The sequence below is a fragment of the Balaenoptera borealis genome (assembly GCF_965194805.1).
Source record: "Balaenoptera borealis genome assembly, chromosome: 20".
Lineage (NCBI taxonomy): Eukaryota > Metazoa > Chordata > Mammalia > Artiodactyla > Balaenopteridae > Balaenoptera > Balaenoptera borealis.
The window spans coordinates 18,008,158-18,034,832 of NC_138879.1; the positions used below are offsets into that span (position 1 = coordinate 18,008,158).

Here is a 26,675-nt window from a genome sequence, read left to right on the forward strand (position 1 = left end):
GCAGGCTGAGCCCAGAGACAAGAGGAGGAGGCCAGGGCACCCACCCACCCTTTCCCTGTCCCCTCTATCCCAAAGAACTACAGGCTCTGGAGAGTATGCAGCATTTATTACAAAGCCAGGAGATACAGATGTCCCAGGAGGAGGATACAGCCACAGCACCTCAGACACAGGACGAGGTGCGAACACAGACAAACCCACTGGGGGACACCTGACCCCAAACACATAGGTTGTGATAGTCTTGCCTCCTCCCCTCATCCCGATCTGACCTATGTACATTGGAGGAAAAACTGGTAGGCAGGGGTCTGTTGGGGTCTGCCCCTCAGGGGGCAGACCACTTGACTTCTTGGGATGGAGCTGAGGTCAGATCTCACAGGTTCTGTCTTCTTGTGCTTTTAGATGCCTGTTGCTCTTTCCTGACTTGGCCTTAGCTGCGGGTGGGGAGGGCACTGGAGGACTGTTTGCCTTTGGCAAAATCTGGGGTCTGTGCTTATCTGAGGTCAACCCCCCCTTCCACCTCTCCACTACAGGCCCCCAAGTGAGACTTCCCCATCCGCCTTGCTAGTGCGGGCTCCTGGGTGGGGGGCGTGGAAGAAGGAGGTGAAGCGGTTCACAATGCTGACACCACAGTGGAAGTTCAAGGGCTGAGGCCTTCTGTGGCCTCAATCTTCTTTTCCACGAGATAAATGATGCAAAGGCCACACACACAGGGGGAAAAAAAAGGCAGAACTATCTATTACACAAAGTCTCTACTGCAAGAGGCGGAGGTAAGGGAGATGCCCTCTCCACTGCCCACTTGCTCCTCAGAACCAGGGGATAGGCTGCATTTGTAAAAGGCACTGTCTTAGCAATTCTCTGGACATTCAACAATGGTGGGGGGGAGGGTACTGGTCAGGGTCAGGGCAGGACAGCGGCCAAGATGGGGAGAGAAACAGAGTGGACCTCATACACAGCCAGCTCGAGTCGTGCCTAAAGCTTTGGGGGTTGGTGGGGGCCCCTCCAGCACCGCATATGCCTTGGGAAACAGAAGGAGGATGGGGCAGGGCTTCACCGAGCCTCAAGTGGCCCCACCAATCCACCTCTAGGCACCCCCAAAAAGAGCAGAGCAAATTACACAAGACCGCCTAAAATCGAGCACCCCATCCCCCACACATACACACACACATCAAGTTTGTTTCCTGTGGCATTTAAATTAATCTGGTTGGTCCATAGAAAATAAGTATGTATATTTGGTTTCTCCTATGTACATATATATATAGATTTATTTATAAAACCCATCCCCGACCCCTAAGGTGGGGGGAGCTGGGGAAAGTAGAAGAGGTGGAAAAGGGGGCCCAGAAAAAGTGGAGGGGTGGAGAGGCATTGCTGGAAAAGGAGGGAGAGGGTCCCTTTCCTCAAGTTAAGGGGGGCACGGGAGCTCCGTTGACAGTCATCTTGCGCCCCCTGCTGGTGGAAGGCGGTGTCTGCAGGCAGTTCGAGGTGCCCCCGTTGGCAGCTGTGGTGGCCCCACCGGCTGTCGCGGGGGGAGTGGGGGAGGTCGGGTGGGGGGCCGAGGGGCCATGGGAGCTGGGAGAGCCATGGGAGGGGGTGGCTGGGCTGGGCAGGGAGGAGGAGGTGGCCGGCAGGGTGGCAGGGCTGGGAGCCTTGTCGCTGACTGACTCACACTCAGACGCCCCGCTGGTATTGGTGCCCTCGGAGGGGGTGGGCGCTGTGGGCAAGGTGAGCCGCTTGCAGGCTGGCTGGACGCGATACTTGAGGGGGAGAGGGCCATTCTGCAGGGAGAGGGGAGGGGAGGGCGTCAGGAGAAAGAGGCTCACGGGGCAGCCACCCACCTTCACCCCACGGCACCCAAACAGGGAGAAGGGAAGGTCCAGGCCTTGGAGAGGAGAAAGACTGGGTAGAGAGGAGGAGACACGCAACGTGGGACTGACCAAGCAAGGCCGGAGAGACAGGGGCACACAGAGACCCAGAGAGGAAGGGAGCGCACGTAAGACCCGAGACAGAAAAAGGAGAGAGGGAGGCCGAAGGGCAGAAGGCGAAGTTTACTCCTCCACGCCCGAACTGGGGGGCACGTGATCTGCCCAAGGATGCTTTTCTCCTTCTGAGTGCGGAAAGTCATCAGTGAGAGAGCGTCCGGAGGCGGACCTGGTGTGGGGCAGGCCACCCTGGACATGTCCGGCTCATGAGACGAGGGATAAGCTGTCTGTGATTACAGCAGGGTGGCCCACGTGATGGCCCAGTGTCCCCTTTCGGCCCTGTCCCCTTTCTGGCACCACCCCACCCACTCACCCGCCGCCAGGGGTAGATGTAGGCGATGTCCATGAGGGTATAGTATTCCTTCAGCGGCTCGTCCTCATAGAGAACCTCAACCTGGAGGAGGGAAGGGAGGACAGCTCAAGCCCCCAGCTGTTCGGCAAAGAGGCTCCAAGCAGGTGGTCCCTCGTTACTCTGGGGTTTCATGACGGATTCCACTTCCCTATCAGAGTTGTTCCAACATAACTCCTGACCAGCAGGTGGGAAGGGATCCAAAGAAGATACCCACATCATCAACAGCCCCAGCCCCAGCAATCCACACGGCGGTCTGGGTCCCCTTCTATCTCTGGCATGTTCTCCAGAGGAGCTAACAGGCAAAGAAAAGGCCCAGGTGAGAAGGAACTTGTGGAGCAATGACTCTCACTCAGGCTGCACAGTGGAATCACACCAATGCTTGGATCTCACTCCCAGAGATTGTTTTAACTGGTATGACATGAATTGAGTTTTAATCTCAACAGGCAACCCCTCACGTAATTCTGACGTGTGGCAAAGTTTGGGATCCACTGTCCTAGAGCCTCAATAGTCCATAGACCAGCAGCACCGGAAGCACCTGGGAGCCTGCCAGCAATGCAAAATCTACTCAATCAGAATCTGCATTTTGGGACTTCCCTGGCGGTCCAGTGGTCAGGACTCCGCGCTTCCACTGCAGGGGGTGCGTCTTCGATCCCTGGTCAGGGAACTAAGATTCCTGCATGCCTCTAGGCACGGCCCAAAAAAAAAAAAAAAAAAGGAACCTGCATCTGCATTTTAACAAGATCTCTAGGGGATCATACACATATTCAAATTTGAGAAGCAATGTCCTAAAGCTCCTTGGCAATTTCAGACTAGCATTCCCACAGCCAGCTGGCACCAGATAAGGCCCTGCATTTTTACACACACACCTCTGCCATAGTTCTAAACGTGCAAGCATGTACACACACACACACACACACACCCCATCTTGGTCTCACGCACCTCTGCACACTGGCTTCAGCAGACGCAGACTGCCCCACCCCAATCTAGTTTTCAATTACCCTTCTACATGGGCTCAATTACACAACCGTGCAGGCCCTTGGTGACGCCCAGCCAGCCCTGAACAATGGCTGAGATGCACAGATTGTCAGATGCACCCACACACGGACACGTTTTTCAAAAGGGCCCAGGGACTCACCTTGTACTTGCTGGGCACATCCATCTTGTTGCGGAGAAACTTGGCGAGATGCATGACAGTCATGGCTGCTGGGCATCGCAGGAAGCGCACCCCTGTCTGCTGCGGGAGAGGCACCCAAGGGCTGGGGTCCACCCCGGCACTCTCTCCCAGCCCACACCCCGCTCCTGGGCAGGCCCCAGCACTCACTTTCTCCTTGTCACCATCCCCATTTTCCAGGGGGCCCTTCTTCTCTTCCCGGTCCCTGCAGAAGGAGAAGGAAGGAAGCAAGGGAGACCCTGGAGCAGGCAGGATCTAACTGCACACATCCGGAAGGCCCTCCCGGAAGCACCCTTTCCTCCCAGGGGAATGGGGACGGCATGGGAGAAGGGACCCGGCCTAGGACCCCCAAAGGACCAGGCATGGGCCAGACTTGCCTGACGCCTTCGTAGAACTCGATGGAGAGGCTGACAATCTCGTCGTCGCTCAGAGCCCCCTTCTCCTGCTCCAGGACCTCGCCACGGTCCTCGTTGGAGCCGTTGGGAACTGCAGAAGGAGAGAGCTCTGAGGCGTTGGCCTGGGGGGGGACAGGAGCCCCACCGAGGACCAGGGATCTCAGAGCTCAGTGCGGTGAGCCCAGCCACGCCTGGGCTGGGGAGGCCGTGTGTGGTGCCCACCGGCCCTCCATGCCTCTGGCCCTTACACCTGGGGCAGTGCCGCGCGCACACACGTGGACACACTCACCTTCTGTCAGGGGGTAGGCTGCATAGAAATCCCGCCTCCGTTTCATCTCATCTAGAAGAGAGGGAGCAGCGCTGAGGCGGGGAGCAGCGCTGAGGCGGGGAGCAGGCTGAGGCGGGGAGCAGGCTGAGGCGGGGAGCAGCAGGCTGAGGCGGGGAGCAGGCTGAGGCGGGGAGCAGCAGGCTGAGGCGGGGAGCAGCAGGCTGAGGCGGGGAGCAGGCTGAGGCGGGGAGCAGCAGGCTGAGGCGGGGAGCAGGCTGAGGCGGGGAGCAGCAGGCTGAGGCGGGGAGCAGCAGGCTGAGGTGGGGAGCAGCAGGCTGAGGCGGGGAGCAGGCTGAGGCAGGGAGCAGGCTGAGGCGGGGAGCAGCAGGCTGAGGCGGGGAGCAGGCTGAGGCGGGGAGCAGCAGGCTGAGGCGGGGAGCAGCAGGCTGAGGCGGGGAGCAGCAGGCTGAGGCGGGGAGCAGGCTGAGGCGGGGAGCAGCAGGCTGAGGCGGGGAGCAGCAGGCTGAGGCGGGGAGCAGGCTGAGGCGGGGAGCAGCAGGCTGAGGCGGGGAGCAGCAGGCTGAGGCGGGGAGCAGGCTGAGGCGGGGAGCAGCAGGCTGAGGCGGGGAGCAGCAGCCTGGGCAGTGGGGGAGGGGGGAGGGGGGCGGGAGGACGAAGGGTGTAGGTACCTTTAAAAAGCCCAGGGACCAATTTGTAGACGATGTCTTGAAGGGTTTTGTCAGATCTGGAAAAAAGCACATGGGGGCCTGTCGGCAAGCACCTCACCCTGACTCTCCAGCCTGGGGCCCCCTCTTCCCACCTCCCTTCCCGAGATCCAAGGCCCAGGCATGGGGGTCCCTAGAGGCCTTGTCTCTACCTCTCTAGAATTTCTCAGCTGGATACATCCCTGAGGGAAGGAAGGGGATTCGGTCCATGCCTGGTGCTTCTCCTCCACCTGCCACCCTGGCTTCAGGAAGCAAGGAGGGCTGGGGGACAGAGGGCAGCTGCCCCAGAGGATGGGCGGGGACAGGAGGAGGTGCTGGGCCCACCTGATGCTCAGCAGCGGCCGGGTTTTGTGCACCTGTACGTCGCACATGGGGCAGTACTTGTTGGTCTCCAGGTAGCGCACAATGCAGGTTTTGCAGACTTGGGGGGGTGGGGGTGGTGTGGAGGGAAGAGGAAGAGTCAGAGTCCCCTTCATCACCCAGGACCAACCCCCATGCCCCCTGCTCGGGTTCAGGTATCCCCTCTTCTCCACCTTGTTCCCGCAGCTCAGGCCAGTTCAAAGACCCAACACAGTCCTGTCTTGCACAGGTGGCAACTGCCCCTTATCATCCATCCTTGGGGGAGGATAGATTGTGTGTGTGTGTGTGTGTGTGTGTGGAGCCAGTGTCATGTACCATGCAGAAGGTGAGCCCCAAGTCCCAAGCCCCCCGGACGGAGTACAAAACAATAGCCAACCTAGTAAGACACCTCCCAGGGTCCTTGACCCCCAGCCACAAGCCCGTGGTGCACACCAGGGCACCTGCATCTTCAGGGAGTGCAATTTCAGCCACAGAGATTCAAGGAGAGAACTGAGATTTCAGGTAAAAGTTCCCCAAATGAACTTCTGAGCTGAACCCTCCAGTATCCCCTCCCAGGCAGCCTCTCAGGGACCTGGGACCCTCACCAGACACATGGACATGTTTGCTCTTCAGGGCAGAGGCCACCCACCCGAGGAGCAGCCCCTCGACCCAACTCACAGGAATGCAAGCACTCCACGATGGTAGTGGCGTCGATGAAGTACCCCCCGCAGAGGGCACACATGAGGTGAGGGTTCAGCTCGGTGATTTTAATCCGTGTGGTCCGATGCATGATGCCGGGGTGGGGGGCAGGGGACTGGGGAGCGTCACCCTGGGAAATAAACATGGAATCAGGAACCCACAGAGCCAAGAGCCCCTCCCACACTCTACTCCACCTGCCCCACAAGCGACATCGCTCCTGGGCCCAAGGCCCTTCCTTTCCCTTTAAGGCCGGACAGGGTGCACGTGTGGGGATGGTTCTTTCTGACTCCCTGTGAGTGTTCCCTGGGTGCCAGGGGCTCTGGAGATTTCATGACCTTGAGCAACAAGGTCAGGTTCTATCTCAGGACAGCAGAAAGACTGAGGTTAGACCACAGGAAGTACTACTCAACTCTCCAGAGGATGTGGGGAGGCAGGAAAATGGAAGAGAACAGAGATTTAAAAATTCTCCCTGGGCTTCCCTGGTGGTGCAGTGGTTAAGAATCCGCCTGCCTAATGCAGGAGACACGGGTTCGAGCCCTGGTCTGGGAAGATCCCACATGCCGCGGAGCAACTAAGCCCGTGTGCCACAACTACTGAGCCCGCACGCCTAGAGCCCGTGCTCCACAACAAGAGAAGCCACCGCAATGAGAAGCCCGCACACCACAACGAAGAGTAGCCCTAGCTCACCGCAACTAGAGAAAGCCCACGTGCAGCAACGAAGACCCAACACAGCCAAAAATAAATACATAAATAAATAAATCACACACACACACACACACACACACACACACACACACACACAAAATTCTCCCTGATCCCAATCCATATTCACTCAAGTGAACTCACTAGGAACTATGAGGAAACTTAGACTCCTGACTGGGTCTTTCTACTCCATCCTACCCTCCTTCCATCCCATCACTCCTTACTCCTTCTCCAGGAAGCGTTCCCTGGAAACACTGGGGGCACGACCGCCCTAAGGCTGAAGGGGGCACCCCATAACTTGTCCTTGCACTGCTGCGTCCAGCCCCAGCCCCGGAGCAGCTCCCTGGAAATGCACCATATGCTGACCATGCAGGTTGTAGGCCTGGTGCTCAAGCAGGAAATACTGAGGATGGTCCTTATGTGCCCAAAGTTGGGAACACACAGCTCCAGCCCGCCCCCTGGCCCAGCCCTGGACTCTGCAGGTTAACTGCAAAGTCTGGGCAAAAAGACTGCCACTGCCCCTTCCACAGGAAGGCCGCCATGTGCCCCGACAAAGAGTCTGCTGCACGTTGCCCCTCCCAGGCACACGCAGGAATCTCCCCACGTGGGCACTGCTACCCACCCACCGTATCCTGTCTGCAACCTGGCCACAAGCTGCCCAGTGACAGACCACAGGCTCTCAGAGATGCCTGCCAAAGCTATGCAGAAAGTTCTCCCCACAGCCCACCGAGTGCCCAGCCAGGCCCTGGCAGGGTCCGGGGAGGAAAGGCAAAGCCCAGGTCTAGACTGGCTGACGTGCTTACTTCTTGGTATAGAAATCCAACCTGCACCCAGAAGCGATGGCACCTCCCTCCTCTTTCCCAGAGTAGAAGCCCAAGGGGCAGGGCTTGGGAGGGCGGCCAAGTCCCGACAGCTCTTTTACAACATACATCCTTCTCTCCTTTCCAGAAAGATTTCTAAAGCCAACACATTGGGTTTTCTAGGACCCAAAATTCACAGCTGGGAAACAGCAGTTTCTATAGAGACCCCAGAATGAGTTTGGCCAGGACCCAAACAGCCAACAGAGGCTGGCCAGAGACCGAAAGAGATGGAGAGACACAAAGGCCACATGTGAGAGAGACACCAAGTTGCAGAGCAGACAGAGAGGAAAAAGAAAGCCCAGACCCAGTGGAGACGCAGCGGCCAAGACCTGCAGACATGGCCCGAGGAAGGAAAGGGGTTCCCGCCTCCCCTCAGCCAGCTCTCCCTGCATGGGTCCCCTCTTCATAATTATGTAGAAGCCTTGCTGGCTACTACACTGTTTGGTCGTTCCCATAGTAACCCCTGGCAAGATGCCCAAATATTATTACAACCATCCAGAGGAGGGAACAAACTCCAAGTGGCTGACTCGCTGAGCGTGTGTAATGTCCATCGGATGTGTACAGGCTGCTGGACCTCCAAAGGTACTTCATGTGACTACTTGCCCCATGTGTGTGTCTTGTCCAAACGAATCTAAGTGTGTGTGTGCACAGCCAGAAACAAAACATTTTGGGGTCTGATAATATATGAGGGTCCTGGTTGCTATTGGCAAATCTCATGTCTTCTTTTCTCTGTCTCTCACACACACTTACACACACACACACACACACACAAACACGTGGGCGCTTCACACTGCCTTAGCCACCTCATTCACATACTCACTGTGTTTTCAAAACAGACACTTGCTTTTAAGAACTCCCATGCAGTTCCCTCCAGGCCAACTGTGGCCTCAACATGCAAGAGCTCCTAAGCAAATGGCTTTGACCCTCACCCTCTCACTTCTGCAAGCACTCAGACCAAGACTACCCCTCAAGCTCTGTTCTGGATGCACGGGTGAAGGCAAGAGCTGTGGTGCTTACTGGATGAAATGTTCCTCCTTCTCCCTTTAAGAAATGAGCCCCCTTGCCACACTCCCTGCTCCCCCCCGACCCCATCCCCAGGGGCCTCAGACCTCTGGGGCTGGGGGTGGGGAGAAGCACTGATTGGTTCCTCACCTGATTGCCATGGTTACCTGCAGGGCCCTGCCAGCAGGTGCCAAGAACAACTGTAAACAGGAGCTCTGTTCCCTCACCCACTCACCATCTCTCTCCCCCCATGAGCTCCCAGGCCCCACATCTCATACCCAGCTCCTCCCCAGCTGCAACTGGCTGGACCTCCAGCTCCCATCACCTTAGGGAAGAGCCTGAGGGTGAAGGAGAGGGAGAGACAAGTCCCAAGAAGCAGAAAAAGGGAGACCAAGGGCCATTTGGAAGTGGCCCTGTGGAGCTCTGGGGGCTTTCACAGGTCAGTACTGACCACATCCCCACAGTGAACCTGAGCACCGTCTCCCACCCACAATACCTCCCCCAACCGGGGGCCAAGTCCTTCAATATCTTCTGTCCCCAAACCACTGTTTTTGCAAGGGCATCATGGTGGAACAGCCCTTGCTCCTGGCCCCTGGTGCCCCAGGTTTCAGCTATAGTGGCAGGAAAGGAGCTTGATCAGCACCCAGCAACCAACCCCAACTCCTCCTTGCCATCCAAGCCTGGCATGTGTCTTTCCCCATCCTCAAAGCCCCCTACTTATAGAGATCACCCCCGATCTCTCCATTCTTACCAGTCTTTTTCTGGAAGCTCCCCCGTAATTTAGACTTCTCTCAGCGTCAGTTTTTTTTCTTTTTCCCCTGCAGAAATAGCCAATCTCTGATAACCCAGAGGTTCCCTTCTGCTCCTTCAGATGCCCAGCTACAGAATTCTTTGCTCTGCTTTCCCTCCACATGAAATTCACCCAACTCCCTTACTAGAAAATCTCCAAGTCTTGGGAAGAGGCACTGAAGGTCACATCCAGACATCTAGAATTGCAGAGGTGGAAGGGATCTTATTAGAAAGCATCTTGTCCAGTCCTTTCATTTTACAGATGAAGAAACTCAGAAAGAAGTGACTTGTCTCAGGTCATGCAGTCACTCAGTGGCAGTTCTAGGACTAGACGCAGCCTGACTCCCGTTCCAGTGCTCTTTCCACACTGGCACCCAGGCCGGGCTTCCTACTCATCTAAGGAACCAATAAGCCTGGCCTGACTCCATCCAGGCAGGCGGAAGGTAGAAGGACTCCAGGTTCCACAGAAGACCATTCAGTGAGCCATCTGGGCCAAAACATAACCAACAGTACACATTCTCCCTTTGAAGTAGAAAGAGGAGAGGGGGCAGAGGCTAATGGCCTCACCCAACTTTCCTGATACAGATATGGAAGCAGGCTCTGTGGAAGCTCAGTCAGCCAGACTGTACTGGGTCCCAGGAGTTCGGGTTCAGCTGTGCAACCCTGTGTATTTGTGTGTGTGTAGGGAGAGTAGGGGGTGGAGGTCTGTCTGGGACACTGTCAAACTCTCAATGTTCCCTGATGCTTGACCTTGGGTGGAGGATCTGCACCTCCCACCAGCAGCATCATAAAAGTCCTCTAGTCTCCTGAAGACAGGCTCACTCTACCCTCCCTCCCTTTCCCACCTCTCAGCTTCCTAAGATCAAACAAAGACAAAAATCCAAAATATACACAGATACACACTGCCAGATACACACACACATATGCACACACAGCCAGACACACCCCCTCCATTTCTCTCTCACATTCACAACACACAAGGCCAGACACTTGGCCAGACACACACACAGACACACCCCAACACACATAGAGCCAGACCAGAGCCAGGCCCACGCTTGCCAGATGTACAAGCCGCCCCCACCCACCCCAGGAGCACACAGTCTGACATCCCTGCCTGAAACCAGAGCTGCAAACACACACCACCCTTCTGTGCATCCCCGGTCTACTGAGGGTAAATTATAACATAAGTCTTCCAGCAACAAAGGCAGTGCAGCTCCCAGCCTCGCTCTGGGGGCCAGAGGCTGGAGGAGTGGGGTGGGCATCCAACCTGCATGAAGATGTCACCTCTTCCTGTTCAGGCTCTCTCCATTCCCATGGCAACAGCTCCATCAACCAAGATCTCCCAGGGAAGACCAGAAGCAGGAGAGAGCACCCCCCACAAAGACTTCAACTTGAACCCCACCCAGCTACACTCTGGATCCCAAGTCCCAAGTCTCACCTCAGGCCTGTTTCCTGCCTCATTCCAAAGACAGCTCTAAGACCTCAACCCCCAACTCCAAACCAGGAAACCCCGGGGAAAACCTCCCCTCCAAAAAGCTATAACAGAGCTGCCTTTATGCTCCTTCTCCAAGTACTGGCACCTTGGAACAGAGTGGAGAGGGGGAGGAAGAGAAATTATAGAGTTTCAGGAACAGATGCAAACTGCAAGAGGCCCAGAGAAGGAGGCTTAAGAACGGAGTGGGAGACAACCAGGAGACCACCCCCCCGCCCCCAGAGACAGGGAGGCCTGGAGACTGAGGCAGCGCGGCATGGCGGGGGCGGAGGGCTCTCTGAGACACAAAGACCAGGGGGAAGCGCGGGGCAACGCTTCCACAATATTTACAGGCAAATTCACCATCCCCAGGCCTCCTCCTTCCCCACCTCAAGCCATCCGGAGCAATTCTGGGCAGACGGGGGCAGTGGGGGAGGGAGAGAGGCATGCCTGGGCCCCCCGTGGAGACAGGAGGGGCAGGGGTGGCTGCTCGCCGAGGGGTCCCATCCCCTGAGAAATAGAAGCAGGAGGACCTAGGAAAGGAGGGGGCAGCCGGGCTCCCCAGTGGAAGAGCGGCCAGTCCGCCAGCCCCCTCCTGCATCTGCGGGCGATAGGATATATCGCGATAAATCTTCCCCATCTCCATTCTACCCCCTCCACCCCGGCATCCTCAGGAACCTGGGTCAGAAGATCAGAGACCCCAGTTACCGGGTGGCCGCTCCTACCTTCCCTAGAGCCAAACTTTCGGCGGGGCCCAAGGAGGGGTGTTCCGGAGAAAGAGGCTCCGCCGAGGTGGTTCGGGGAGGGGGCGGGGCGCCCAGTCCCGGGATGGCGGGGGGAAAGGGACCGACTGGGGGAGGTGCCCGAGAGGACCGGTCCCGGCAGGGAAGAGCGCCCTCCCCCGGCCCCGCAGCAATCGAAAAGCTCGTCCCCTTCCTCCCAGCCTCAAGTCCTCGCGCGTCCACGACGCCCCAGTGCCCAACGAAGAAACCGAGAGCGACCCCTCCCCAAACCGAAAGGAGTAGTGGGAGAGGTCCAGGAGCTGCTCTGGCTCGTGGGGAGGGCTAGGGGGGCAGAGATCCGCCCCAGCGCGGAGCCCCAAAGCCCTTGTGGCTGCCTCGGACCCTCCCCCTCGCTACCTCGGGAGCAGGGTCTAGGGGGGCTGCGGCACAAAGAGGTGGTGGTCGAGGGAGACGCCAAATCGTTAAAAGGGGAATGCACTTCGGCCATCTTGGAAGGGAGGAAAAGGAAAAGGAGAGAGAAAAAAGGGAGAAAGGCGGACGGGGCGAGCTAGGACAGGGGCCGGCGGGGGTGGGGCGGAGACGCGAGAAGGCCCGGCTCGGAGCCTACCCCCACAGGGGTTTGTAAAGAAGGATGTACCGGCTCCCAGTCCCAGTCCCCAGATGGTTACGGGGTAGGAGGAGGAGGGAGAGGGGAGTCCGCGTCCGCTTACCTGGGTTCGGGGTCCGGTGGGTCTCGGGGAGGGGGGGATGGGAGGGAGGGAGGGAAGGGAGGGGAGGGGGGCCGCAGCCGTGTCGCTCGCTCGGGCGGCGAGAGGGGAGAAACCTACGGTAAGAAAGGAGTTTGTGAAAGCGGTTTGGGGTGGGAGGGAGAGAGGGGAGGGGAGGGGACGGAGGGGGGGAGGGGAGGGACCGGAGCTCGGAGGCGGGGGGAGACAAAATGGCTTTTTTCCTCCAGACAAGAGTAGGTCCCGCCCACCACTCACCCACGTGACCTCATTCCTTCAGGGTGTTTGCGGAGAGGGGAAGAGGAGGAGGGGGAGAGGCTAAGGCTGCGCCCCCAACCGGGTGCCGGCCCCCCAAAACTAGACCACGACCTCACCCTTCCTCAACTAACCCCTGCCCCCAAAATATGTGTGCGCCCCCCCCTACCCCCTGACCTTGCGATCCTCGCCCCTAGCTGGAGCGCCTGGAAAATGGTGAGATGAGGACTGGGCTGAAATGTGGCTCGCTCTGCAGCCCTCCACCCCTCGGCCTCGACCAAAGGGCAATGTGCTCAGGCGGGGGACGCGCGACGCTTCTGGCCACGAGTCCGGGTTATTTTCATTCACTTAAGTGACACTCCCTTGAAATTAATAACTGCATGGGTGAGAGCGAGCGTCTCCTCCCCACTCCCCTTGCCCTCTCGGCGGCCCGATCGGCGGCTCTGAAACGCTGCGCCCGAGACCCGGCCCGGGCGCTTCGGGGGCGCAAACCGCCGGGGGGACGGAGGCAGAGGCCTGGAGGGACGTCTCGCGCCGAGGGCTCAGTTTGCTGTGGTGGAGGCTGGCGCCTCCGGTGTGCTTGGTCAAGATCGGAACGCAACCTGGGCCGGGAGGCAAGCTGAAGACGTCAGCTCAGACTCCGGGCCCGGGACACAGTAACCTGGCCTAACGCGAGAGGCCCGAGTGCACTCGAAAACAAGGCGCCGGGGCTCGGAAGTGGGCCCGCGCTTTTTTCCTGCCGGGCACTTATTCCCGCATTTTTCGCCCGCGCGCCGATTGCGCCCCGACCTCTGCAAGGTTGGTGCGCCTAGCTCGCCCAGGCGGCGGGAGGAGTCCGGAGAGCGCAAAGGCGGCTGGTGCCCGCCTATTCCGATCGTCGCTCCGGGCTCCGGTACCCAGTGGCTCCCGCCGGGAGGAGAAAACTAGGAGGGATCTTGGAAAAGCTGGGAGCAGCAGCTGAGGCCGGCGCCGGGGAAGCCGATCGATACTACGTTATGGAGATTACCGTGGGCCCGCCTCATTAGGACGATCGATTCGCGTATTCGTTATTCAGGATTTATTAGGGATGATCATTATGTCAGTCGCTCCAAAGAACTCGATTAGCCGGCCAGAAGCGCCATTAAGCGCACTGGCGGTGGGTGGCTCAAGTTAGGAAATTAGGAAACGAATCTTCAGCAAGCATCCGACCGCCTTCCTCTTCCTCCTTCCCTCCTCTTTGGCAGCCCAGGCAGACCCGAAGCTGAGGCCCCCGGGCTGAATGCTTTCACCCTTTGGCTGGCGACCAGAAGACCTGCGGACACTGGCCGCCAAGTGACCCCAGCTTCAGTCTTTGGCGCACACCCACCGAGTGGGGGCGGGGAGGAAGAGGAAGGGCTGGAGAGATTTCCGCCCAGAGAGGGTGGTCTGAGAACCCGCGGGAGCAGGGCCGGGGAGGATTCGGTCACCTGCTCTCCCTTCCTTCCTTGTGCGGGGAGACCGGGAGTTCTCCGCCCTTCACGGAAAGGGGGCTCTTGGCGGGGACACGCCCACTGTCCCTAGGGCAAGTGTGTTGCCGGCATCCTGGACTCTGCCCGGGAAGGCTAGCGCATCCTCTATGGTCCCCTGCGGGGAGGGGAGTGCAGCGGGGACTCCTGGTCTGCCACTCCTTTCGGGCTAGAAGATCCCGGGCAAGAGAAACCTATAGGGGTTTCGCGAAGGTCTCGGTCTCACCCATGATCCACAGGAGGCACCCAGGGGCTGTCTTGAATGAAGGTGGGAGAATATCAGCTACTGGGAAGAAGGCTGACGTCCCTCTGAGTCCCCACTGCGGCCCTTTAATCCTGGAGTGCTGCCCAAGGGGACGACCGTGCTCACTGGGAATCCGTTCATTTGTTCCTCAGACAGTTATTAAGCGCCAATCACGAGCAAAACCACAAGACAGAAGACCCCACTACCCACTAAAGCTTCATTTTAATCACTTCCATCATTTTCCAGTCCCCACATCCCTGGCCTTTCTGGCTTTATCAGGAGAACCTCTGATCAAACCTTTCTCGCTTCTGAAGTTCCCAGGTTTCCCGACAAAGAAGTACCTGTCCTGTGCCATTGTCAAAGACTACACTAAGCACAGGGCATATAAAACTGATGAGCCGGGCTTTTGCCCCACAAGGTGCTCACAGGCCGGCGCGGGCAAGCCAGAGGGTTACACAGCCTGTCCCGTTAGCTTCTATGGGCACTGTGTATCCTTCCGTTTGCCGCTTACCACCCCCCACCCCCGCCCCTGTAAACTCGAGGTAAGGGTGGGTGAGCACTGGGGAAGGCTTTCAGAGAGGCTTCCTTTCAGCCCAGTCTTGAGGAGACACCAAAAGTGGAAGGGAACTGCTTGAGAGAGTCCTTAGCTTAGCCCCTCTTAAAAGTGGAGGCTCCCACTCCCAGCCCAGGGAGGCAGCTCTGGCGGACGTGAGATGCCATAGCTTCCCCTCCATTGTGTTAGTTGTAGTATTTCAGGAGGTCATCTAGCTGACAAACTCTTCATCAGAAGAGTCACGGTGTGTGTCATAGACTAGAAGTTTCCAGAGGGCAGGAACTCGGGAATCCAGGTAATTATTTCCAGCACATATACCAAGGGATACTGCGAGGATAAGATCTCCTGGAAGAGGATGACAATGGTAGGAGAGGGCAGCTCCTCTAGTGATATTATGACTATCTTTACCTGTGTTCTTTATCCCTTCTCTCTCCCCAAAACAATGTCCTTTGTCAGATTCTGCTTCTATTTCCGCATCCTCTTCCCCACGTCTCTGTATTTCTAGAAAAAAAACCTGTTTTGTTGTTGTTGATTTATTTTTTCTCATGCTTCTCATATTAACTGATTCTCTTTTCCCTCTCTCCATTTTCTCCGGGTCTTCCTTCCACTCACCCGCCTATTTCTCTGTCGTGTCCCCTCTTTCTGTCTCGCTCCGTATATCACAGCTGTGTTTTCCCTTTCTCACCTTTCTCTTCATCCCTCAATTTGCCACTGCCTTTGTCTCTCGCACTACTTTATTCCTTTCCAAATGTAATATTTCGAGATTGTAACATTGATTGAAGCAGACAATGGAAAACTGTTCAACCTCCTCTGCAAATTCATTCTTAATCCTACGAAAAATGCAACGTTAAACGTATTGCATGGTGAGACAAAAACCTGTCTTTGCCTTTCCTGCAATCCAGCTTGGGGGCGGGGTGGGAGGTAGGCGGAGGAAGGAAGTGCTGGAGACATTATCCCGTCATTAACGGAACAACAACGAATTTTCAGTCACAACGACCCTCTGATTAGCTATAGAAAAAGTGTTGTCCCTGCTATTTCAATACAAAATTTGGCTTTACAGCGGTTAGGAAAATAATGCCTTTACGTTTTCCTTTTCAGGGTGGAAAAAAAGCAGACAGCGTCCCTGGGTGGGCTCGAACCACCAACCTTTCGGTTAACAGCCGAACGCGCTAACCGATTGCGCCACAGAGACGGTGATAACTACTCGTGTCGCAGTGAGCCGAGTCAATGGGAGTGAGCCTGCGACAGCGCAGGACTCGGAAATTCCATAACCGGACGAAAGAAGTCAGACCCAAAGAAGGGTCCGGATCTGGGGAGGGGAGCAGGCGGGACGTGCTCGCCTCCCCTCCATTGGCTCGGGGGTGGCGGAAATCGTCGCCTGCCTCCTCTGGATCTTAAAGTTGGGGAAGCCCGTGATGTACCTCTTTAGGGTGATCTGAGATTGGGGATACGTGAAGTCGACCTGCTGAGAGTCCCCCAAAGCAGAACCACCTTCGGCTTCCAAACGTCCCCTTTGCAGCCCAACCCCTGCAGCCGCAGAATACCCGCAACACCCTCCCTGTGCCCCTCCCCGTCGCAAGAGTAAATACGCACTTTACGGGCACCTCTTAAATACTAGGCACAGCTCTAGTCCAGTGCATGTCCAGAGCCTAGCATGGTGCCTGGCATACAACAGATGTAAGGATTTCTGGAATGAATAAATGAAACAAGCTTCATGAGTAATATGCCCGACCCACACAGCGTGCTCTTAACCAACCCCGTGGCCCTTCACTGGAGCCAAAAGCCCTTATCTCGGGTTTCACTAGCCCACGTGGGCGCAGGTTCCGGCCGGCGTCTCTTGCGCCCAGAGACTGAGTCCACCGCTATACCAGCGTGCACCGCGACGCCGGGCTCTTCCGCACTGAGAGTGACTTTTCACTTTGCGCTTTCCTCACCTTGGTTTTGGCTTCTCAACCAAACTCCTGTCTGATGACTGACAAAGAGGCACAGCCAATAGGAAGCCAAAATGTTCCGGAAGGGTCGGCCTCCCAGCCAATAGACAGAAAGCAGCGAGAGTGGTTGCGCAGTGAGCCCCATAGCCGGTTTGCTGGAATTGTGGCTATTGGAGGTCCTAATACGCCGCAATCATGGTGAGGTGGGGAGCAAGGAGAAGGGACACGGGGTAGGGATTGAGGAATGGGGAGGGGTGTCATGGGGAGTTTGGGAGGCGGAGAGGCCTGGTGGTCGATTGAAGGAAGCGGCTCCAGTTTGAAGGGGGAGCGGACCGCGGTGAGGACCGAGGCAGGGAATGGGGCTCCTCGCAGCCTCACAGCGCTAATCTCAGAGCTGGAGTTAAGGGCATCCAGGCGCCTCCAGAGTGGAGGACGATGCGTACAGGAGCCTCCGAATCAGGGGCTGCGCCGGGCCGCGTTTGGCCCTTCGCGCTGAGCCCTTCCGCTCTGTCTGCTTCAGTCTATTATGTCCTATAACGGAGGGGCCGTCATGGCCATGAAGGGGAAGAACTGTGTGGCCATCGCTGCCGACAGGCGCTTCGGGATCCAGGCCCAGATGGTGACCACGGACTTCCAGAAGATCTTTCCCATGGGCGACCGGCTGTACATCGGCCTGGCCGGGCTCGCCACCGACGTACAGACAGTGTAAGTGTCGGGGGTCCCCGCCTACACCCAGGCTTCTTCTTGGACCATTCTTGCCTAGCGGCTTGAGTGGCGTGGGTGTTAGTCATCTACTAAACAACATCAATGAATCTGAGACTTTGCCGAACACCGTAAGCAATAGAGTGGTGTCCTAACCAGCTTAGCAGCATTTACTCTGTGCCAGACACTGTGGAAAGCACCTTACATCCATGGACTTTAATCCTCTTAACCACGTTACCATGTTGTTGTCCCATTTTGCAGATGAGGAAACTGAGGGTCATAGAGAGTGTTTTGCCCAAGATGTAAGCTAATGAATGACGACCCCCAGGATCCCAATCTCTGAGGCCAAAGCCCATGCTCAGCCCCTAAAGAACTTCAGGTCTAGTTGGGAGAAAAGGCAGGCATACAGAAAGATAACTAACCCATAATGAGCTGGTGCATATTAACTGCTAGAGTCGTTACCTAGTTGACAGTGGTTCTCTGAGAGAAGGGAGAGTCTGGGAGATGAAATAGGTGGCTCTTGTGATGGTCCGGGTGTGAAGGTTGTGGTTCTGATGGGGTGGTGAGGTGGGAAAGGAAAGGAAGGCATTTCTGAGAGTTGTTGCTGACCAACCTTAGTGGCTACTTGGATATTGTGAGGCCAAAGAGTTAACCATTGAAGTCGGGGTTCGTGTCTTTTTTATTTGTTATTAGTATCTATTCTAGTACTTGGCATGTAGGCACTCCAGAAGTGTTTTAAAGGTGATTTCTGTTTTGAGCATGTTGACTGAAATATAGGAATTGGGAAGACTGGTTTTAGGGGAAAGGTGATGACTTTGATTTTGATACCAATTTTCAAGGGACAAGGCAAGCCAAGTAGAAACATCTTCTGAGCAGTTGGGGTCTTGAGATTATATCTCAGGGCTGGATAGACATTGGTGATCTGTTAAATCTATGGGAACAGATTCTGGAGAGACAAAATATACAGAGGGAAAAAATAAGCTGCAGCTCCAGAGCTGAACTGTATATTCAGCAGTTGGGGAAGAAGAGAGGCCAGTGGAAAAGAGGGTCAACGTTTCAAGAGGGAAGATGTGGTCACAGGTGGCCTAAGGAGCAGCAGTTCCTAGACTTTGTTCTGAGAAGGTTGATAGTTCACTAAGGTGGGTGGGAGCTTGTCAGAAAATTTTCTCTCTCATTTCCCTGAAACCTCTCTAAAGTCTCAAGAACAATATATTTTGGAAATTCTTCCTGAAATCTAACCCAACCAGCCCTTTTTTTCCATTGTTGGTGGAATCAGAGAATGATAGCGTAGCATTCCTGTCAGTACGAAGGCCCCCATCAGCCTTCCTCTCTCCAGTCACTGCTGTTCCCTTCACACTATTTCCTTCTCTTCAGGAGCCTCTTCTCACCGAGTTTGCATGTTTGTGGGCAGTAATTGCTAACTTCACTGGGCCTCAGTTTCCTCACCTGTATGATGAAGCTTAGGTCGTGTCTAAGGCTCTTTGTTCTGGTGTCCTGTTACTCATTGTTCTGCTTGCAGCATGTGTGTCACTGGTCTGTTCCCTGCAGGGCCTATCCCTGGGCTCTGAGATGGGACTGGAGGAGGTGTGGCCTACTTTCTTAGGCGCCTTTCAGTCCCTTAGTGCAGCAGCTGCTGCTTATTAACACCCATACATTATCTCACAAAATAAGGTGACTTATTTTGTCCCTATCTTAGGGATGGAAAAATTGAGTGGTAAGATGAAGGCTTAGCCCAGGTCAGCTCTCTCAGTTCACTGCTCTTTCTACTGTAAGCTGCCATCACTATGTCTGCAGGCAGACTCCTGCTCAGAGTGTACTGTATAAACTATTCCTCAAAAAAGGGGGGGGAGAATCTACTTCTTAACTCCCCTTTTCTCACCCTAAAAAAAAAGTATGAGAAAAAAGGTTAGCAGAGTGGCATGTTTATGGGTAGAAGTGTTGGACAAGACTGAAAAGCAGATGTGAGGCTGGACTTCTGGTACGAAAATCACTGGCAGATGGGGAGGAGTCTCTTGGCAGGGGCTGGGATTGTGTGTCTCCTTAGGCACCTCCTGACCTCCATGAGGCGGACACCAGGGGACATTCAGCAATGACTTACTCACTTTTCTCCTTTTACCACAGTGCCCAGCGCCTCAAGTTCCGCCTGAACCTGTATGAGCTGAAGGAAGGTCGGCAGATCAAGCCTTATACTCTCATGAGCATGGTGGCCAACCTCTTGTATGAGAAACGGTGAGTAGAAATGTAGCCTGGGACACGGGGAATGCAGAAACCTTTGATTGGGCAAGTAGTGTGGAGGGGGCACCCAGGAAGGAGATTCCTCCTCGTTGACTCATTTCTTATTTGCTGGATAGTATCCTTATTTTCTGGGTCTTTTCTGTGGACCTAACAACCAAATAGGAAAGAAAGGGCTACTTCAGAAGAAGGCAGGGAATGCAAACAGCAAGTGAAGTTGCTCCCAGGAAACAAAATTAACGCTACCAAAGTGTGCCCTGGCGTCTCCCAGCCGGGAGCCACCCTTACCCAAGAGCTTATTCTGTTGTCATTAGATGCTCTGGAATACACGGAACCTAGGAATTGGGTATGTTAACTTTTAACATTTGAGGACTTTATGATGAGAAAAGAAGGGGCCCCTAACTGTAGAATTCAGTGCAGAAGCTGGGATGAAATTGAAGGGAGAACCCTGTGGGTACTTTCCCCACCCACCTCTGGGCAGAACTGGGTGGCAAATGGGAATGTAAATTGATACAGCCACTATGGAGAACAGTATGGAGGTTCCTTAAAAAACTAAAAATAAAACTACCATATGAGCCAGCAATCCCACTCCTGGGCATATATGTGGAGAAAACCATAATTCAAAAGATACATGCACCCCAGTGTTCACTGCAGCGCTATTTACAACAGCCAGGACATGGAAGTAACCTAAATGTCCATCAACAGAGGAATGGATAAAGAAGATGTGGTACATATATAAAATGGAATATTATTCAGCCATAAGAAGGAACAAAACTGTGCCATTTGCAGAGACGTGGATGGACCTAGAGACTGTCACACAGAGTGAAGTAAGTCAGAAAGAGAAAAAGAAATATCATATATTAAAGCATATATGTGGAATCTAGAAAAATAGTACAGATGAACCTATTTGTAGGGCAGAAATAGAGACACAGACGTAGAGAGGGGTGGGATGAATTGGGAGATTAGGATTGACATATATACACTACTATGTATAAAATAGATAACTAATGAGAACCTACTGTATAGCACAGGAAACTCTACTTAATGCTCTGTGGTGACCTAAATGGGAAGGAAATCCAAAAAGGAGGGGATATATGTATACATATAGCTGATTCATTTCATTGTACAGCAGAAACTAATACAACATTGTAAAGCAACTATACTCCAATAAGAAATTTAAAAAATGGCCATTTAAAAAAAAAAAGACTGGGTGGCAAGAAGGCAGGTTAAGCTTTTTTTCTGTCCTTTTTTTTTTTTAACTTTTTATTTTGAAATAATTTTAGACTTTATAGAAAAGTTGCAAAAGTACTCTTTAGCTTTCAGAACTAAGTTTTTGCCATTTCCATACCTGGAGCAATATTATTGTCTTTTTACTATTAAAAAATAAACAAAACAAATGGTTACCTTTTTTTTAGGTTTATGTTAATATCTTCAGCTATGAATTGTCTGCCATATGTAGTAACCATGTTTATCAATATCCCAAATTGAGAAAGGCTTAACAAAAGATTTTTTAAAACTGGTTCATGGGGGTGGGGGGAGAGGTCTTTAGTTTTCTTTTTTTTTTTAATTTAGGTGTAATTGATTTACAATATTAGTTTCAGATATAGGGAGGAAGTCTTACAAAGTTGTACAGATTAACTCACATTTAGGTATATATTTAATGGCTCATGTTTACTCATAGCAAAAATACAGGACATTGAGGCTGACCTGGAAAATTCTAGATTCTTAGCTACTGTAACCAGGAGCTTTCTCTACAAGCCCAACTGAAATAATTGATTTTCCAGCAGGATAGGCTAATGCAGTGATTTGCAAAATTGAGCCATGTACAGACCCTTTTTAAAGTAAATAACTTCTCATGGACCCCAGAGAATCCATCCAAGCACCTCTGTGAAACACTGCCAGCAAAAAGTAAACACTGACCTTTAGGTGGTACCGTGATATCAACATGACTGGAAGTACAAACGCAGGCCCTGAGACATGTTGTATTTAGTTTTAAGGTTGTTACCCAGATAGTACAGGACATTCTTATATTAACTTTGTTTTCGGTTTATTGAGAGGAAAACACAAAATTTAAGATTTGTTAGAGAAATTTGATACCCAGGGATCTGTTTGAGAAATGCCAGATCAAAGCATCTACTCCAACCTCTTCTTCCACCTTACAATTATTATTTTTTTTATTTAGAATTAGTTTTTTTTTTTTAACATCTTTATTGGAGTATAATTGCTTTACAATGGTGTGTTAGTTTCTGCTTTATAAAAAAGTGAATCAGTTATACATATACATATATCCCCATATCTCCAGAATTAGTTTTTACAGAGTTGTAACTTAAGATCATGCCAATAGAAATTACTGAGAGCTGATATAAGACATGGAAAATGTCTGTTTACTTACTGTTTCTATTGAGGATAGTGGCCATTACTTTTTGAGTATTTTCTGTTTTCTATCTAAATATCCCTAAGATTGATTCTTCTCAAAGCTCAGGGTCTAGAACAAGTTTCTGATAAGCTGTTATTTCCTAATGGCAAACAATGAAAATAACCCAGCTCACTGAGTATCCTTCTTTGCTTTGCCTGCTGGGAGACTCAGAACAAAACTTTGTGTTTCATCTGAGTGTCTTGTATTCTTGATTTTGGGGTTGGTTTTTTTTTTTAGTTGGTGCATAGGAAGAACTTTTTTTTTTTTAATTAATTGAAGTATAGTTGATTTACAGTGTTGTGTTTCTGGTACAGCAAAGTGATTCAGTTATACATATATATACATATTGTTTTTCATATTCTTTTCCATTATGGTTTATTACAGGATATTGAATATAGTTCCCTGTGCTATACAGTAGGGCCTTGTTTATCTATTTTATATATAGTAGTGTGTATCTGCTAATCCTAAACTCTTAATTTATCCCTCCCCACTCCCTTTCCCCTTTGGTAACCATAAGTTTGTTTTCTATGTCTGTGAGTCTGTTTCTGTTTCATAAATAAGTTCATTTGTGTCATATTTTAGATTCCACATAAGTGATATCATATGGTATTTGTCTTTCTTTTTCTGACTTACTTCACTTAGTATGATAATCTCTAGGTCCATCCATGTTGCTGCAAATGGCATTATGTTTTAGCGGTTTGGTTTTATTTTTCAGTGTTTTTTCTACAAACTGCTTCAAATCCTTTTTTGAAAGCAGTAAAGGTATAGGTGTATAAATAGAAGATTGAATGGTGATAGGACCTGGATGAGGATACGGAGAGTAGATTAAAAAAAAAACAACAACAGAATTCCCAAAGAAAGGAAGAGGAAGAGAGGGTCAGGGTGAGGAGGATATGAAGGTAAGTGTCAGAGAAAAGAAGAAAAAGTCTTAGAGCATTGCTAGATGCCAGGAGAGGGGGAAAGGGGATTGTCCCAAATGCGCCCTCCACTTTCCTCCCTGGGTCTGGGCCGGGGCCGGGGCCTTGTCTGAACAGGCCTGAACAGGAAAGTGAATGTTCTTGAGCTCCTTTCTCTCTCTGCTCCTGGCCCCCACAGGTTTGGGCCCTACTACACTGAGCCGGTCATTGCTGGATTGGACCCGAAGACCTTTAAGCCCTTCATTTGCTCTCTAGACCTTATCGGCTGCCCCATGGTGACTGATGACTTTGTAGTCAGTGGTACCTGCACTGAACAAATGTACGGGATGTGCGAGTCCCTCTGGGAGCCCAACATGGTGAGTTGGTGGCATGGAGCAGGGCTGGGTTCTGAGGTGCCCACCCCTTGGCCATCAGGGGAAAATGTGTTTACCTGGCAGGTAATGGGAAGAATGGTGCAGGTAGGAGAGAAAGCCGCAGCTGCTGAGCCTTGGAAGGGTGTCTAGAAACTCCATCTGCCAGGGCCTTGGCTCCCAGGGAGAGCACCTTCCATGAAGAGACCTCAGTCAGATATTTGCTACAACAACAAATAATTCCCCACGTTGGGTTTACAGGGTTCTCATATCCATTCATTGAACACACATTTAACAAGGTGTAGGGTTAGGGGCAGCTCAGAAGAATGGGCTGTGGAGTCAGGTTGTCTGGGTTGGAAACCCAGATCCACCTACCATCTCATTAGTTATGTTCTGGGTAAGTCACTTTACTTCTCTGTGCCTCCACTTCCTTAGCTGTAAAATGGGGATAATAATAGAATCTATCTTATGAATCTATCTCACTCATATCTTATGAGTGGTGGTGTGAGGAAATCACCTGGGAAGACTGGAACAGTACCTGACAGGGTTGGCTGTTGTGCCAGCTCTGCCAGGCTCCGGGGAAACCAGATAGTCTGTCTTCAAGGGCTTATTGCGGTCTAACGAAACAAGACAGACCCACAAATACCTGTTGAAATGAAGTTTGCCAGGAAGAGGAGGAAAGAAAGGGCCTGGTTGGCAGAAGGAACAGCCTGTGCAAAGGTCAGAAGTACAGGAGGGGCCCAGTGGTTTTAGTGACTGGAGAGAGCTTGCTGTGGCTGCTGGAGTGTGGGCAGAATGTGGGGCGAGAGGAAGGAGGAGAGTGAAATCAGGATGAGACTTGGAAATGCCTTGGATGCCACGCCAAGCAGTTGGAACTTTTTTTTTTTTTGAATTGTTGAATTTTATTTTTTATACACCAGGTTCTTATTAGTTATCCATTTTATACATATTAGTGTATACATGTCAATCCCAATCTCCAAGTTCATCCACCACCACCACCCCCCTGCCATCTTCCCCGCTTGGTGCCATACATTTGTTCTCTGCATCTGTGTCTCTATTTCTGCCCTGCAAACTGATTCATCCGTACCATTTGTCTAGGTTACACATATATGCGTTATTATACGATACTTGTTTTTCCCTTTCTGACTTCACTCTGTATGACAGTCTCTAGATCCATCCACGTCTCTACAAATGACCCAGTTTCGTTCCTTTTTATGGCTGAGTAACATTCCATTGTATATATGTACCACATCTTCTTTATCCATTCGTCTGTCGATGGGCATTTAGGTTGCTTCCATGACCTACCTGGCTATTGTAAATAGTGCTGCAATGAACATTGGGGTGCATGTGTCTTTTTGAATTATTGTTTTCTCTGGGTACATGCCCAGTAGTGGGATTGCTGGGGCGTATGGTAGTTCTATTTTTAGTTTTTTAAGGAACCTCCATACTGTTCTCCATAGCGGCTGTATCCATTTACCTTCCCACCAACAGTGCAAGAGGGTTCCCTTTTCTCCACACCCTCTCCAGCATTTGTTGTTTGTAGATTTTCTGCTGATGCCCATTCTAACTGGTGAGAGGTGATACCTCATTGGAACTTTTTCTTTTGACATGGTGTCAAAGGCAGTTAAGAGACCTGAGGAACCAGAGGCCTGCAGGTCGGTGTGGCACTGAGGTCCTGAGCAAAGAGAGTAGCAGTGGGGGAGCGGGGCAGCCAGAGTCTAGAGTACTTGGTCACTTAAAACAGAAGTGAGGGAGGTGGAGATGCTGAGGACATTTGAGTTTTCTAGCTAAGCCAACCAAGATAGAGGAGGTAGTGGATGCAGCAGGTTTGGGGGGAAATGGGTTCATGGTTGGACAGGTTGAGTTGTGCAGTACCTCTGAGCCATCCAGGAGGAGAGTCCATGAGACAGCTGGTAAAGCACATAGGAGCCACGGGGATTCTTCCCCCATTTTACAGAAGAGGAATTGAGGCTTAGCGAAGGGACATTGACTTGCTCAAGGTCACACTGCTGATTAGCGGAGGAAGTGCAGGGCTTGAACTATATCTTATGTAACCTTGCTGCCTTCTGAGAAGGAGCTGAGGGGGCTTCTCGCATCCAGGGAACCATCCCTCACTCCAGACACGGGAGGGGCCAGAGCTGGGCACCTTGAGCCTAGAGAAGAGAGAGTTAAGGAGCCAGACCAAGTGAGGGTCCAAGGCTCTGGGGATTGAAAGGTTTCTGCTCTGTCGGCAGGATCCAGAACACCTGTTTGAAACCATCTCACAAGCCATGCTGAACGCTGTGGACAGGGATGCGGTGTCAGGCATGGGAGTCATTGTCTACATCGTGTAAGTGTGCACTGGGAGAAGTGTGGAAGCTTTGCAGACACGTGCCTCTCCCCTCCTGCACAAACACCCCATCTTCCCAGCCCCCTAGTCAGGTGTGAAATAAGAAAGGTGCTTGCAGCAGGCCCGGGATAGCAGAAATCCACGCTTCCTAAGGGTGGCAGCTAAGGTGGGCGCCTACCCAGACTCCCCTGGCCTCTGTCCGGTGAGGCTCCGTGTCCCCGGGTCTCCTCCCCTTGCTCACAATGGACATTTCTTTCCTTCCTGAACACTGTCCCCAAAGTCTCAGGGACCTTTGTGGGGATGAGCCGCAGCAGAGCTACTGCAGATTGATCAGAATAAATCCTGGGTGGCTCCTCTCCTCTCCCAGCTCACACCAGCACGGAACCCACAACTGTGTGGTGTACTGAGCCCTGGGAACGTTTTCCAACCCCCCAGCCAGATGCCTAACTGCCACCCTCTTTCCCTCTTACTTGTTTGGGGCTGTCACCAGGAACCTGGTATCCTCCCAACAGCTTTCCTTGGGAACCTCCCAGAACAAGCATTTGGACGCTTTTGTTATGGGGTAACCTGCTTAATTACCGTGAAAAACAGGTTGGGGCTAATACAGAGAATTTACCACCCCAAGGATCTTTTCCCTTCACTGGAGTGAGACACCTCACACCTCCTTCCTAAGTTACTTGTTCTCTAGGCCTGGGGAGCTCCTTCCCTGCTTTGGAGCGCTTCACGCTCCAGCCCTGAATCATCCCAACTCTTGACGGCTCCACCTATGGAAATTTCTCCATTCTCCCCTTCCTCACCACAGGCCAGGAAAACAAGCTAACATTAGTGTAACATGGGCAAAACAGTTAACCCCGGAGTTAGGACAGCTGTTCTAGTTTGTTCTGCAGTCTAGAATGGGTGTAGATGTTCTGTGACTTTCTCCCTCTGCAGTGAGAAGGACAAAATCACCACGAGGACACTGAAGGCCCGAATGGACTAACACTGTTCTTCCCAGAGCCCAGTTTTTTTTTCTTTTTTTTTTGTTTTTTAAATAAAAGATTTTCTTTCA

At 52.7% G+C, this 26,675-nt stretch overlaps 2 protein-coding genes across 4 annotated transcripts; one reads left to right on the plus strand and one right to left on the minus strand.

Annotated features, from left to right (window-relative positions):
* Positions 1 to 87: 87 nt before the first annotated feature.
* Positions 88 to 12,375, minus strand: PCGF2 (polycomb group ring finger 2). 3 transcript variants are annotated; one of them, XM_082370990.1, is made up of 10 exons: positions 12,200 to 12,375; positions 5,902 to 6,052; positions 5,209 to 5,305; positions 4,849 to 4,904; positions 4,181 to 4,231; positions 3,874 to 3,982; positions 3,647 to 3,701; positions 3,461 to 3,559; positions 2,287 to 2,367; positions 88 to 1,769 (listed from the first exon to the last, which is right to left on the minus strand). In XM_082370990.1, exons 2-10 carry the CDS (start codon positions 6,011 to 6,013, stop codon positions 1,392 to 1,394), a joined length of 1,038 nt encoding a protein of 345 aa, XP_082227116.1. In that variant the 5' UTR covers positions 6,014 to 6,052; positions 12,200 to 12,375; the 3' UTR covers positions 88 to 1,391. The 3 variants fall into 3 exon arrangements, with proteins under 3 accessions (XP_082227116.1, XP_082227115.1, XP_082227114.1); XM_082370989.1 differs by lacking the exon at positions 12,200 to 12,375 and having other exon boundaries at positions 3,461 to 3,556; XM_082370988.1 differs by lacking the exon at positions 12,200 to 12,375.
* Positions 12,376 to 16,736: 4,361 nt separating this feature from the next.
* On the plus strand, positions 16,737 to 26,675 carry PSMB3 (proteasome 20S subunit beta 3). The gene is made up of 6 exons (XM_082373533.1): positions 16,737 to 16,879; positions 17,202 to 17,386; positions 19,505 to 19,612; positions 23,127 to 23,304; positions 25,533 to 25,627; positions 26,558 to 26,675. Exons 1-6 carry the CDS (start codon positions 16,877 to 16,879, stop codon positions 26,604 to 26,606), a joined length of 618 nt encoding a protein of 205 aa, XP_082229659.1. The 5' UTR covers positions 16,737 to 16,876; the 3' UTR covers positions 26,607 to 26,675.